Below are 13,160 nucleotides of genomic sequence, written 5' to 3' on the forward strand. Positions count from 1 at the left end.
GAGCTGCAGCCAGAGACTCTGCATGCAGTAGGTGCCCATTACTGCTGCTGCCTCGGAGGACGGCGGCCCTGCAGTCACAAGGACAGCGCCCTATCCAGAGCCGTCGCGGGCTCCTCTGTGCGTGTTCACATTTGACAACACGCTGTGCTTACCGTGTGCCCGGCACCGCCCCCAGGTGCTTTGCAAACACAGACCCTCCCAGCGACCCCAGGTGGATGTCGTCATCGTCCGCATTTTACAGGAGGGGAAGCTGGGTGACTTGTGACAGCTGTCCCCCCCCCCACGCTCTCCTCCCTTTGCCGCATCCCTCCTTTGTAGCCTGGAGGGAATAATATTTATCCCCATTTTGCAGACAGGGAAAGTTGAGGCTCAGAGAGGTCACGGAACCTCTCCAGGGTCACGAGACTGGGAAGCTCCCAGAGCTGGGATCGCGCTCAGATCCGCCCGTCCTCACGGTTGAGGGGGCACAGGTGTGACCAGCACCGGCAGGGCTTGATGCCGGCCACCTGCTGCCCCACGCCTCAGGGCTGGCGTTAACCCCGCTGTTTAAGAGGCCCGCCCGCGAGCCCTCGTGGCCTGCGGGGTGGAGCGTGTGCAGCGAGGGGCGCGCGGTCTGGCGGGGCAGGATCGGGAACGGCGCCCTCTCTGTGCTGCGTCTGTCCCCACCTCCTCCTTCCCTCCCAGGGTGGGAGGCAGAGCCAGGGGCAGTAGGGAGGCATGGGGGGTGGTCCCTGCTCGCAGCGGCCCTGCGGGACACGACCGGGGCTGGCCCTCGGGAACTGGGAGGACGCCGGGACCTCTCAGCCCAGGGAGAGGACGGTGCCGCCGTGGACGAGCAGACAGCAGCGGGGCCCTCTCGGCTGCGCACAGATGGGCTCTCGGGGACCAGAGCCCAGCGCGGGGCACAGCCGCAGTCACACGCCATGAGGCCTCCCGCCATCCCGGGTGAGTGAGCGCGGGCCGGGTGGGGTCCTGGTGTCGTCAGAGCTGGAGTCTGCTTTCCTGGCCGTCGCCTTCCCCGTCGCGGTGGGCGGTGGAGGAGAACCGCGCGGGTGCGAGCCTGGGAATCAGACACCCCGTGTTTGGGGCCCGGCTCAGGCGCTTCTTCAACCTTAGCACGCTGGGCAGGTGACGTAACCTCACCGCGCCTCAGTGTTTGTTTCTGTAAAATGGGCGCGTGATGTACTGACGTCTCCCTCCTGGTCGTTCTGCTCAGCAGCAGGTGCCTGGAGCCTTTGCCCTCCCAGGTGGGGTCAGGAGTCCCCCAGGGCCAGTGAGTGTGGCGGGAGGGTGCCCAGAGGTCAGGGGAGCAACATGGGGCCACCTGCTCCTGGGGAGAGGACAGCTGACTGGGTCCACAGACGAGCCCCACGTCTTAGACTTGCCCCGGATGTGCACAGATCAGCCGGTCACGGGGTGTGGCCTTCCCCCAAGGCAGGGACAGGGAGGGAGCGGGCGGGGGTCCCGAGACCCCAAAGCTCCGTCTGGGCTCTGGGAGGGATCAGATCTCCACCTCTTCTCGCTGTGTGGCCTTGGGCAAGTCACCTCACCTCTCTGAGCCTCCGTGTGCCACTGGGGAATGACACGTGCCTGCCGCTGTCTTGGTACCGCGAGTGCTCAGCAGGTGCCAGCAGATGGTGTCCTTCGGGTGTGGCTGCCGTGGCTCCCGAACGCCGGGCTACTGCTCGGGTGGCCCCGGGAGGGTTTTCCGTCCCCCCTAAACTGAGAAGGCCCATGCGGGGTTTTAGTGAAGGCAAATTCGCGAATTTATTTGGTTTGAAAGAATGTTCACTCCGAGAGCAGGTCTGTCCTGGTTCTTTTTTTTTTGGCTGTGGAGACCTTCCCTTTGTTCGTAGTGGTCAGAGCTTGGAAGCAGCAAAGATGCCCCCAGATAGGGGACGGACAAACTGTGCGAGGAGCCGCGGAGAGACGCGGAGGGGCCATGCGCGTCTCGTGGAAAAGGCGGAACCGTGGGGACGGTGGCCAGACGGGGGCAGAGTGGAGGAATGAACGGTGAAGGCGGGATTTTAGGGTCAGGGGGCTTCTCCGTGTGATGCCGTCACGGCGGGTCCGTGTCGTGACACATCTGTCCAAGCCCACGGTGCCCGGCCCCACGCGTGAGCCCCGGGTACACTCTGGGCCTCAGCTGACACCGAGCACGCTGGCCGGTCCGCGGTGACAGACGCATCACCGGGGTGCAGATGTCGGCAGTAGGAGACGGGGCGGGGCACAGCCATAGTCATTGTATTAATATTAGTTAACATTAAAAATGCTCTACTTTCCACCCAAGTTTTCTCTAAACCTAAAATAAAGTATTCACGAAAGACAAAGTTAAGAAAGAAAAAGTTACAAGACCTTCCCCTGCTGACCCGCACGGAGAGCAGAGGGGCCTGAAGTCCCCACAGGGGGACGCTCAGCCAACTGCGTGTCTCTCGGGCCTCGGCCCACCCCCGGCGCGGGCAGGGGGACCGTCCTGGCGGGCCACACCCGGTGGCTCCCTGCACCTCCCCAGTGCCCCGTGCCGCACTCTGGGCTGTTCGGAGCGCCCTCCCCTGGCGGGCGCGGGTGGACGTGAGACCCTATTGCTGCTGCCCGCAGATCTACTCTGCGCCTCTCTGACCCCAGGGCGGTGGGTGGTCCCTGGGCGCATGGAGAGTGGTCGCCCGCGGGCCCCTTCCTTTCATCCCCGGGCCGTCTGACACGGCTCTGACCACTCCCCGGGTCCCTCCAAGGGACACCTGCTCTGGCCCCCTCTGGCGTCCCTGCCAGCCTCCCAGGACACAGGACAGAGCAGGACTTCGTGTCGCCAGCCTGGCCCAGGTCTCCACCCTCCTCTTCGAGACACGAATCCCCCTGAGCCTCGGTTTCCACGGCTGGAGGAACAAGGATGACACAACTGCTGTGAGGATTTTTTTGTAAAAGCGTCTTCCCATCTCCTCCTCCTCAGGAGTTTTAGTCCTGACCAAGATCACGTGCCCACAGCGTAAGATGTCAGTGCTGCAACCCAAGGGGTGCCCAGAACTACGGTCCGCCGCGACCCGCAAGGCCGGCCCCCGCGTGTCCGAGCGCCTGCGCTCACGCTCACTCGCAGCCCCGTCCGCGTCCCGCTGTGCTAGACGAGACTTTCCTCTCTCAACCGCTTCCTCGCCCCTTCCCTGCCTACCTCAATATCGTGCCACAGTTTTTGTTATTGAATCCCCACTCGGTGTCTTCCACCGTGACGGTGTCGGGGCTGCTCACGCTGAGACGGGCCCCGTCCTCCGACTCTGTGCTTGTCCTGCACAACGGGGGTGGGCGAGGCCTCGCTGTTCTCAATCGCGTAGTTTCTCTAACACGCTGACTGCCACACGAAAAAAACTTTTCCTGGGGGCCACAGTATTTTATTATGAAAATAGATAAAAACTTCGAGTGTAATTTAAAGGTAAACATAAATAGAAAAATGATATTTATTGACTTCTGTTTAATCCGTGCTTTTAGAATTAATATCAGTTGTAATAACATCAACAAGTAAGATTTTATATATGCTTCGTGTGGCCCCAGGGTCAAAACTAGAGTGAGTTAAATACAACTCAGGTGGCAATCAATGTGTTATTGGTTAAATCTTTTTCCACTTCGCAAATGCTCGGCGAAACACCCCTCAAAGGCAGCTTTTCAATTGAACAAACCTGCCAGATTCTTTGTCAGTAATATGTGTACACAGACACGTAAACATGAGTTTATTGATTTGTTTTCCCAAACCCCTTCCCATCTTCCTGGAAATTTCCTCCACCTCCCTTCCGTTTGATCTTGTCTTTCTTTCCTCCCTCATTTTGGTGGGGCACATCCCGAAGTAACTTCCTGAAAAGGATGCGTGGAAGAAACAGTTTCTGTGGCTTGATTATCTGACTGATAAATTGGTGTGTATAGAATGCGAGGTTGAAATGAGTTTTGCCCAGGATTTGGGGGGCGGCAGTTTCCCACTGACTGCCAGGTGTGGTGTTGCCGTTGAATCTCATCCTGTTCTGATTCTCAGCCCTTCATTTACCGTCTATCCTGCTGCTTCTCTGGAAGCGTGTGAGTCCTGGCTGATTGGAGTCCTGCGATTTCATCCGCCGTGTCTTGGCCGAGTCTCTTGCCCTCCCTTGTGCAAGGGGCCCGGAGCCCTTAGGCCTGGACCCTCACAGCCTCAGCTCTGGGGGGCTTCCCTGCTGGAAATCTTCCGGCATTTTCCTCCATTGCTTTCTAGAACTTCCTAGTATGCAGATGTGGGGCCTTCTGGATGAATCCTTTCATTTTCTTCTGTTTTGCCCACCTCTTCTTTCTCTGGTTTCCAAAAGATTCTCTTGATTTTTTTTTTAAATCTTCCAACTCATTGACCAAATTTTTTATTTTAGCCATCACACTTTTAACTTCTAGGAGTTCTTTCTCTGATCCCTCCTTTTTTATTGCATTTTATTCTCTTTTCATGGTTGCGGTATTTCATCTCTGAGGATTTAAATTCTGGCTCCTTGATGTTTTCTCCCATCCCCTGCGTGTTTCAAGATTCATAATTCCTTTCTTCTTATTTGTACGACTTGGGCTTGCTCTTCCCTGTCGAGGCTTCTCCTCGCGTCGGAGGCTGCTGTTTACTGACGCAGGTACTGAAGAGCTGGCGCGGTGGCCCGCCCGGACCCCAGAGGCTCTGCGCCTCCCCGTGGGTGGGCGACTCTCCTGCGTGCCACGGGAGGCCGCAGATCTCTGTTCAGAACAAGCGCTTCTCCCGGCAGCCCCGTCCCGGCCTCACCCGGCCTCCTGCCCAGGGCCCCGGGGAGGGAGCCGCTGGTTCTATTTCTCCGGAAACTTTTCTTCCTGGACATGCAGGGGGAGGAGGCTCCTTCCCGCTGGTTCCTCGTTCGCAGGTTCTCAGCAATGCGGCCTGTTGTCCTGTTGGTCGGTTTGTCGTGACTGTTGCTTGTTCAGTAGTTACGCTCGAGAGTTCCGCGCTGGTTTCCTCGGGCTACTGTGACGCGACGCCGCAGGCCTGCGGGGCTGCGATTCCGGGAATCTGTTTCTCGCGGTTCTAAGGCTGGAGGTTCAAGATCCAGGTGCCGGACGAGGTGGTTCCTCCGAGGCCGTCCTGCTGTCTTCACGGGGTCGCCCCTCTGTGCGGTCCCTGCGGTCCCTCCTCGAGGCCGCCGGTCAGCCTGGATTAGGGCCCCACCCCAAGGCCTTCGTTTTAACTTCGTCGCCTCTTTAAAGATGTCATCTCCGAATCCCGTTGCGTGTAAGGTGGCAGGTTCGTACATCAACACATCGGTCTTGGGGGAACACGGTTCGGCACGTGACAAATTCCAGCAGATGACTGTTCAGGTCACAGCTGAGAGGTTTTTACAGATGATGCTCTCTGGTGTCGGTGATGACATGGGGACGTGGTCACTCTTAGTCTCTTCTGAGGGCAATTTATTAAAAACCTTAAAACACTCCAAGACCTTTTTTTTTAATCAAGCAATTTCACTCGAGGAATTTATCCTAAGGATAAAGTTTAACGCTGTGTATGAAGATTAGCTGTCACAAATGAGGAATGACCTAATGTTCTGCAGCAGGGGACAGGCTTGTGACTTGCAAAACATCCCTGCAGAGGGTGGGGCCCCTGCGCGGTGTCACCTGCCCTCCGGGGACAGCCGTGGCTGCAGAGGGGGCGGGAGCCTGGGCTCGCGGCGTCGGGTCCGCCCGGGAGAGCGGAGCCGGGTGCTGTGTGGCTGCCGCCCGCTCACCGCACGAGGAGATGCCCGTGCAACGCGGGGCCTGCGTGCCGACGGGGTCCCAGAGCGTGCACGTCAGATGGAGACCCCGGGGGCGGGGGTCTGTTCGGGAGCTCAGCTCCGTGGGCAGAGTGTTTGGGCACAAACGACAAACCCAGTCGATGCGGTTGAAGTCGGCATGGGCAGGCATGAGGGGTGTCGGGGTGCAGGCAAGCGCAGGGCAGTGGGGAAGCCGGCAGCCGCCTCCGTGCCCCTCTGAGGGAGGAGGCCCAGCTGCTTGCCTCGGCGGCGCCTGTTTCTTCCTTTCTCCCGGGTGGGAAGGGGCCCTGCCGGCTCCCTCACCTCCCAGCCACCCGTCCACGGAGCCACTGGATTCGGCCCCAGGCCAATGTGACTGGCCAAGCTCGGGGTGGCTCTGACTAGGGTCCGGTCAGCTGTGACGGGGAGGGGCTCTGGCCCGTGCCCACCCAGGGGGAATGGCCCAGGCAGGCGAGGCCAGCCGGAGCGAGTCAGGGTCCAGTCCAGAGCAGAGGCTGTGGCCCACCAGGGTGGGAGGAGATGGGCTTGGGGTTGGGCATCGGTGCTGGGTGGACAGGCACGGTGGGGGGCTGGCTGGGAGAGAGGGGTTCAGCTGCCTCCAGGCCCAGAGACCCTCAACCTCGGTTTACAGCCCATTGTAGCCGTGTGACATTGGGCAGTGGTTTTACCTGTCTGAGCCTCAGTTTCCTCATCTGTTAAGTGGGCATAGCAAGAATCCTGAACTCGTAGGGCATCGTGTGGGTGAACTGTGACTCTGATCGTGCAGAGCTCAGGACACGCTCTGCCCTGCCAAGCCCCATCCCCGCTGCTCCTCCTGCGTCTGAGGCGACTTCCAGGGCTCCAGGGTCAGGGGTTGGGGTGAAAGGTGCAGACAGGATGTTGTTGGCTTTGGGGGCGGCACTGGCCCAGACAGCCCCTCCCTGCAGCCCATGGGGGCCCCCCCACCTCCCCTTGGCCACCTGTCCCTGTCGCTGGGCACCCCGGGTCTGGCTTCTCACCAGCCCTTTGCTGCGGGCGACAGCCGGGCTGCCCAGGCGGGTGGGAGCGGAAGTGACACGGGGTGGGTTTCTGTTTGTCCCAATCCATCGTACTGGTGTCAGTTACGAAATCAGATGTGTCCCCACTGGCAGCAAAACCCCAAATACGATAAAATTGCAAACTCTGGGCGAGGAAGGCTCGGCCGGCCCTGGTCATGCTGTGTGCTGGGCGGCCGTGGCCGCTGCTCTGCCAGCGTACGTGGCGGTGTATAGACCTCGCAGGGGGTGTGACTATCGCCCGTCCCACAGGGAGGTGAACTGAGGTCTGAGATGTGAACTACCCTCCCCTGTGAGAGTGTAAGCGGCAAAGCCAGGTCTGACTCAGGCTGCCGATCGCAGGTGTGCACGTGCCCCAATTGCAGGTGTGCTCGTTCCCGGCTCAGGCGCCAGCGCCGACACGGGGACCCCAACGGTTCTCAAGGCTTGCTGGGTGTTCTCCTGTCCAGTGTTAGGTGTTTGAAATTACACGTGTGTGTTTCCGTGTCAGGACGCTGCCGTTCATTTCTTTGCTACCATCAGTATGTTCTCTTTTTAATTGACGTGATGTGAAATAAACCATTTAACATAAGCTGACACTCACGGTATTTGTAAATGTAGGATTAACCGTTTCGCGTGTACAGTTCGGTGGCAATTCGGGCATTCACGGTGTTGTGCCACCACCTCTGTGACGTTCCAAACCATCCTCATCTCCCTGGAGGAGACGCCGTCCCCACGAGTGGTCACTGTCCCCTCTCCTTCCCCCACCCGGCAGCCGGCAGTCAGCCTGCCGTCGATGGCCTTGCCTGGTCCAGACGTGAGAGTGTGTGTGTGTGTGTGTGTCTGTGTGTGTGTCTGTGTATGTGTCTGTGTCTCCGTGTGTGTGTCTGTGTATGTGTGTGTGTGTCTGTGTATGTGTGTTTGTGTCTATGTGTGTCTGTGTGTGTGTCTATGTGTGTGTGTCTGTGTGTGTCTCCGTGGGTGTGTGTCCGTGTTTGTGTCTGTGTGTCTCCGTGTGTGTGTCTGTGTATGTGTGTCTGTGTCTGTGTGTGTCTGTGTCTCCGTGTGTGTGTGTCTGTGTGTGTGTCGTGTGTGTTGTGTGTGTGTGTCTGTGTATGTTTGTGTCTGTGTGTCTGTGTATGTGTGTGTCTGTGTATGTGTGTGTTTGTGTCTGCGTGTGTGTGTGCTTCTGTGTATGTGTGTGTGTGTCTGTGCGTGTATGTCTGTGTGTGCGCTTCTGTGTATGTGTGTGTTTGTGTCTGTGTGTGTGTCTGTGTGTCTGTCTGTGTCTCCGTGTGTGTGTGTGTCCGTGTGTGTGTGTCCGTATATGTGTGTGTGTGTGTTTGTGTGTTTGTCTGTGTCTGTGTGTGTGCTTCTGTGCATGTGTGTGTTCGAGATTTGAACGTGTGTCTCTCAAACGAAGGCTTGTGGTGCTGGGGTCTCTTCTCCCTGCTGCCCTTGTCGGCCCCTCCCAGCCAGCTCCCCTGCTGGGGTTGGCCACCATCACAGACCCCAACCCTGGTTACGCCAGGCCCATCAAAGATGAAGGCAGGTGAGACTCTGGTGATGCCCAGGCCCGCTGGGACCTCCTTGGTGACATCCCTGGGGCAACAGCCACCACCGGCCGAGTGTGGAGGCCGCGTCGCTGAGGCCTGGGTGTGCAGCCGAGGGAGGGGACACCGTGCACACACAGGGTTGGTGACTCGCCCGGCGACTCCAGCCCTGGCATCTCCCTTGTTATTCCCAGGCCGAGCTCTGGCCTGGGGTCCCGCCAGCACCAGGTGCCCCAGGGCCGTGCCGGGCCTGCTGGGGCCCGTGTTGTTTTCTCTCCCCACCCGCGCTGCACCGCGGTGCTCACCGCTGGGTCCTGTCCTCGGGCAGCTGCTGGGAGACAGAGTGTCGGACACAGACGGCAGCAGGCTAGAGCCACACGCCAAGTGCCAAGAAGGGGGGTACGCGAGGACCGCGTGGGGGAACTGAGCCCACGTGAGGGCTCCGGGGGACCCCACTGGGGAGGCGACGTGAGCTGAGGCCTGGAGAGGGGCGAGGCGGCCACGCCTGGTGCGTGGCAGGTGAGCGTGGTGCTCGCCGTCACTCTTACGTAACGTAAAACCCACCACCTTAACCGTTCTTCAGTGGGCAGTTCAGTGGCGTTGAGTACGTGGCTGTTGTTCGGCCATCGCCACCGTCTCCAGAACGTCTCGTCCCCGCTGAGCACTCAAGCTCACCCCCCGCCTACCCCCATCCTACCTAACGCCCCCGGGAACCGAACAACCCGGGAACCCCCCGAAAGGGAAACCCGCAACCGCCAACCCTCCGGGAACGGCCGAATTCAACTGGCCCCAACGCCCCGAAGGCCAACCCCGGCCGAACCGGGGGCCGGAATTCCCCCCCCCCGGGGCCGGGCCGGGTCCAACGGGCAAGAACCAACCCCGGGCCGGCCGGCCCGGGCCGGAACCCCGGGGGCTTCTGCCTCGACTGTCGTGGAACGTGCTGCTGGGAACACGGGGTGCACACGGGCTTGCTCGGGTCCCCGCGGCGCTGCTTTTGGTGTCTCAGGTCTGCGATTTTAACGCCTGAGGTCATCAGCCGCTGCCCCTTCCCCTCCCCCATGCTTGAATCTCCTCCACAGCCGAGTGGTCCTCCGGGCTCTGGGATACCTGCAGCGATGGGGAGCTCGCTGCCTTGCCAGCCAGCCTGTTCAGTGCCCAGGGTGTAGCCTGAGCCCATGTCCCTAAGCTGCCCCCATCGTCCCCGCAGCCCAGGACGTGCTGCCTCCTCCTGCCTCGCAACGTCCCTCCCCAGCCTTCTCTCGGTCAGGCCTCTGCCCACGTGGGGCCCTGGTGCACTCTGGGTTCTGTGCTCCTCACTCCCCAGCTTCTAGGAGGGAACAAAATCCAGCCACGGGAAGCAGGATGGGAGTGTTTTCAAAACGACCATCAGCGTGATATGAGTTGTAAAAACGCACACGGTCCGTTCCCCCAACACAAACCCCCACCAAGTCTGCACCTGGATAGAAAGCGCAGACAGAGAACCGCGGCCACGTCCGCCCGCCGTCTCGTGGCCAGACCCGCTCCCTCCTCTGTCACCGTCCCGGGCGCTCACCCCTTTCTCGTTTGTCTCCCCAGGGACGTACCAGGGCCAGTGGGTCGGCGGCATGCGCCAGGGCTACGGCGTGCGGCAGAGCGTCCCCTACGGCATGGCCGCGGTCATCCGCTCGCCCCTGAGGACGTCCATCAACTCTCTGCGCAGCGAGCACACCAACGGCACCGCGCTGCACCCTGACGCCTCCCCGGCGGTGGCCGGCAGCCCGGCGGTGTCCCGGGGCGGCTTCGTGCTCGTGGCCCACAGCGACTCCGAGGCCCTCAAGGGCAAGAAGAAGGGGCTGTTCCGGCGCTCGCTGCTGAGCGGGCTGAAGCTGCGCAAGTCGGAGTCCAAGAGCAGCCTGGCCAGCCAGCGCAGCAAGCAGAGCTCCTTCCGCAGCGAGGCGGGCATGAGCACCGTCAGCTCCACGGCCAGCGACATCCACTCCACCATCAGCCTGGGCGAGGCCGAGGCCGAGCTCGCCGTCATCGAGGACGACATCGACGCCACCACCACCGAGACCTACGTGGGCGAGTGGAAGAACGACAAGCGCTCGGGCTTCGGCGTGAGCCAGCGCTCGGACGGGCTCAAGTACGAGGGCGAGTGGGCCGGCAACCGGCGCCACGGCTACGGCTGCATGACCTTCCCGGACGGCACCAAGGAGGAGGGCAAGTACAAGCAGAACGTCCTCGTGAGCGGCAAGCGCAAGAACCTCATCCCGCTGCGGGCCAGCAAGATCCGCGAGAAGGTGGACCGGGCCGTGGAGGCCGCCGAGCGGGCCGCCACCATCGCCAAGCAGAAGGCCGAGATCGCGGCTTCCAGGTAGGAGGGCGAGGGGCGGGTCTGGGGTGGGTCTGGGGCGGCAGGGCCCTTGGTCATCCGGCAGGTGTGTGTGGGCCTGGTCTGGTGGGTCGTGCGTGCTGTCCCTCAAGGCCTTGGGTTGGGCCCAGGTTGAGGCCTACACTGGTGTTTCTCAAACTGTGCCTCTTTGAACCCTGGGGGTCCCCAGGAGTTCCTTAGCGGTGGCTGTGGGCAGGGGCGGGGCCGGGAAATGGTGGATCTGAGGGGGCGCCGGGACCTACGGGCTCCCTTCAAACGGAGCAGCGTCTCTTATCCGTTCTCTGTGCTGCGTTTAATGTAAAACACTGGCGGATAAAGAAGGTGGCTAGGAGGGGTGATGCCGGAGGAGGCTGGAGCTGCCCTGGCCACCCAAGCCTGCGGCCCAGATCCTCCCTGGGCCCCACGAGGCGGCCCCAGCTGGGAGACTGATGGTCTGACTGTCGGTGCCCGGCAAGGGCTCGCCCAAGCCCTGGTGCTCTGGCCAGCAGCTGTTGTGAACGGGCTGCAGGACTGCCTGAATTTGGGGTTCAGCGGGGCCCCCGGCCCTGAGGAACAGGTCCAGAGGTGACCATGGGGAGTAGTGTGGATTCCAAGGTGCCTGTGGGTGTGGGGCAGGGGCTTCGGGGCTGGACGAGGGGGCGCAGGGTCTGGCTCCCGGGGGGCGGTGGAGGGGCGTGTGCGCCGGGGCTGGTCGCGGCTGGGCTGCGGGAGACGAGGGGCGGCGATGGCGGGAGCCGCCGCTGCAGTCCGGAGGAAGTCGCCCCGTGACAGCCGAGGGCCCCGCAGGTGCACACGTGGGCTCTGCAGTCCTAGTGATTCGACTTTGTCAAGGCTTCGGGAGGCGTTTAGAAAACCCACAGCTGCTGCTTCCGCCATCACTGCGGTCTGTGTAGGGCACTCGGGGTCTGCCCTGGAGGCCCGGGGCTTGGGGTGGGCGCTGGGAACCGCTCCAGACGCCTCAGGCTGCTGGGGCAGGAGGCCTCTAAGAGGATGCTCCCCTGCATCTTTCTGGAGGATTCCACATTCCCAGCGGGGCAGGCCTGGAGTCCTTCCAGGGAAGCTGGCAGCTCGGTGACTGCGCGGCCCCTTAGGGGACAGGATTATCAACCCAATCAAGGTTTAGCCCACTTGGTCCTGGCTGTCAGTGACCCGCCCTGCCGTGGAAGAACGCCATGGCGGCCGTGGTTTGTTGGCAGGGTGTCTGTCGCTCACGACTGCTGAGATTTTAGGGGAAGCGAGATCCATCCCGAGAAGCCGAGAGGACAGTGGGATTTCCACTGGACAACCCGCTCTGCGCTGACCGGCAGCATTCGGGCCGGGAAGGCGGCAGGAGCAGCGCTGTGAGGACTCACCTTGTGTTTTAAGACCAAATTAGCCTCATACGGCAGGTGTGGCACTTGTTCCCTGTAGGGCAGTTGGACAACCACACCTAGAAGGAAGACAGCGGTGCTGGCTCTGCCCGATGGGCATCCAAGGGCTCTCCCGGGAATTCGGTGACTTTCCTTCTCCCCAGCTTTTCTTCATTCTTTGCCCGACGTGTCTTACGTGGCTGCTTTGTGGGCCCCGTGGACCAGAGCCTGGGCCTGGGGCAGCGGCACTCGGGACGGCGCCCATCTGAGGGTCAGTTCACCGTTCTCGGCCGGGCCTGCCAGGCGGCAGCGCGGGTTTTAGCAGACAGTCTTCCGCAGGCCTGGCTCGTTCACAGCCCCTGGCCAGCCAAATGTCCCTAGGACGGGGGGACACGGGACAGCATTCAGACGCATCCCGCAAGACACTAGGCGAGGCTGGTTCCCGCCGGGGATCAGGTGTTGTGGGCAGGCGGGGCGGGTGGCACACGGGGGCTGCCCGGGCAGGTCTGTGATCTCTCTGGGCCTCAGGGTCGGGAGTAGCCTGCGGGGGCCCTGCGGTGCGCGGCCTCAATGCCGGGGGAGAGTGCGGGGGCTGGGCTGGGCCTGGGGCGCCATCGTCCCAAAGAAGCAGGAGCCCGATGGAACGCTTGTGGCTCCACGAGTCCTCAGCCCTGGGGCGCTGGCGGCCTTGGCGTGGCCAGGTGTGCCTGTGTCTCCTGGGGAGGCCCCTGCTGGGTCTCACTTAGTGGACAGAAGGACGGACGGAAGGAGGGAGTGAGGCAGGGGTCTGGGTGGACACGCGTGTGCGCAGCTGGGAAATGGGCCACTGCCCTCCCGGTCTTGGGAGCCTCCGAAGCCCCGCTGTCTGGCCGGACCCCAGGCCTGTCTTCCGCACAGACAGGTCACCCAGCCCCACTGGGTCATGGGCGTGGCAGGCACCTGGGCAGGTGCTGGGGGGCGAGGTGGGTTCCGGCTTCCACGTGCGCACGGCTGGGTCTGGGTACCGACCCCCTTGGGAGACTGTGTCTCCACGCACGAGTCACGCACGCCACACACAGCCATGCACAGCCCTGCGTACACACGCTCGCGCTCACACATGGGGATGTGGGGCTGAG

The 13,160-nt window shown here is 61.7% G+C and overlaps 1 protein-coding gene across 2 annotated transcripts in view; it reads left to right on the top strand.

Annotated features, from left to right (window-relative positions):
• Window positions 1–13,160, top strand: part of JPH3 (junctophilin 3) — a 52,774-nt gene that overhangs the window by 16,694 nt on the left and 22,920 nt on the right. For both annotated transcript variants that reach the window (XM_012657693.1, XM_012657691.1), the window contains exon 2: window positions 9,901–10,678. In XM_012657693.1, coding sequence (XP_012513147.1) covers window positions 9,930–10,678 — 749 coding nt within the window. In that variant the 5' untranslated portion in view covers window positions 9,901–9,929. The remainder of the gene's footprint in view (window positions 1–9,900; window positions 10,679–13,160) is intronic.

The sequence above is a fragment of the Propithecus coquereli genome, unplaced genomic scaffold, assembly GCF_000956105.1.
Source record: "Propithecus coquereli isolate 6110/MARCELLA unplaced genomic scaffold, Pcoq_1.0 Scaffold557, whole genome shotgun sequence".
Classification (NCBI taxonomy): domain Eukaryota; kingdom Metazoa; phylum Chordata; class Mammalia; order Primates; family Indriidae; genus Propithecus; species Propithecus coquereli.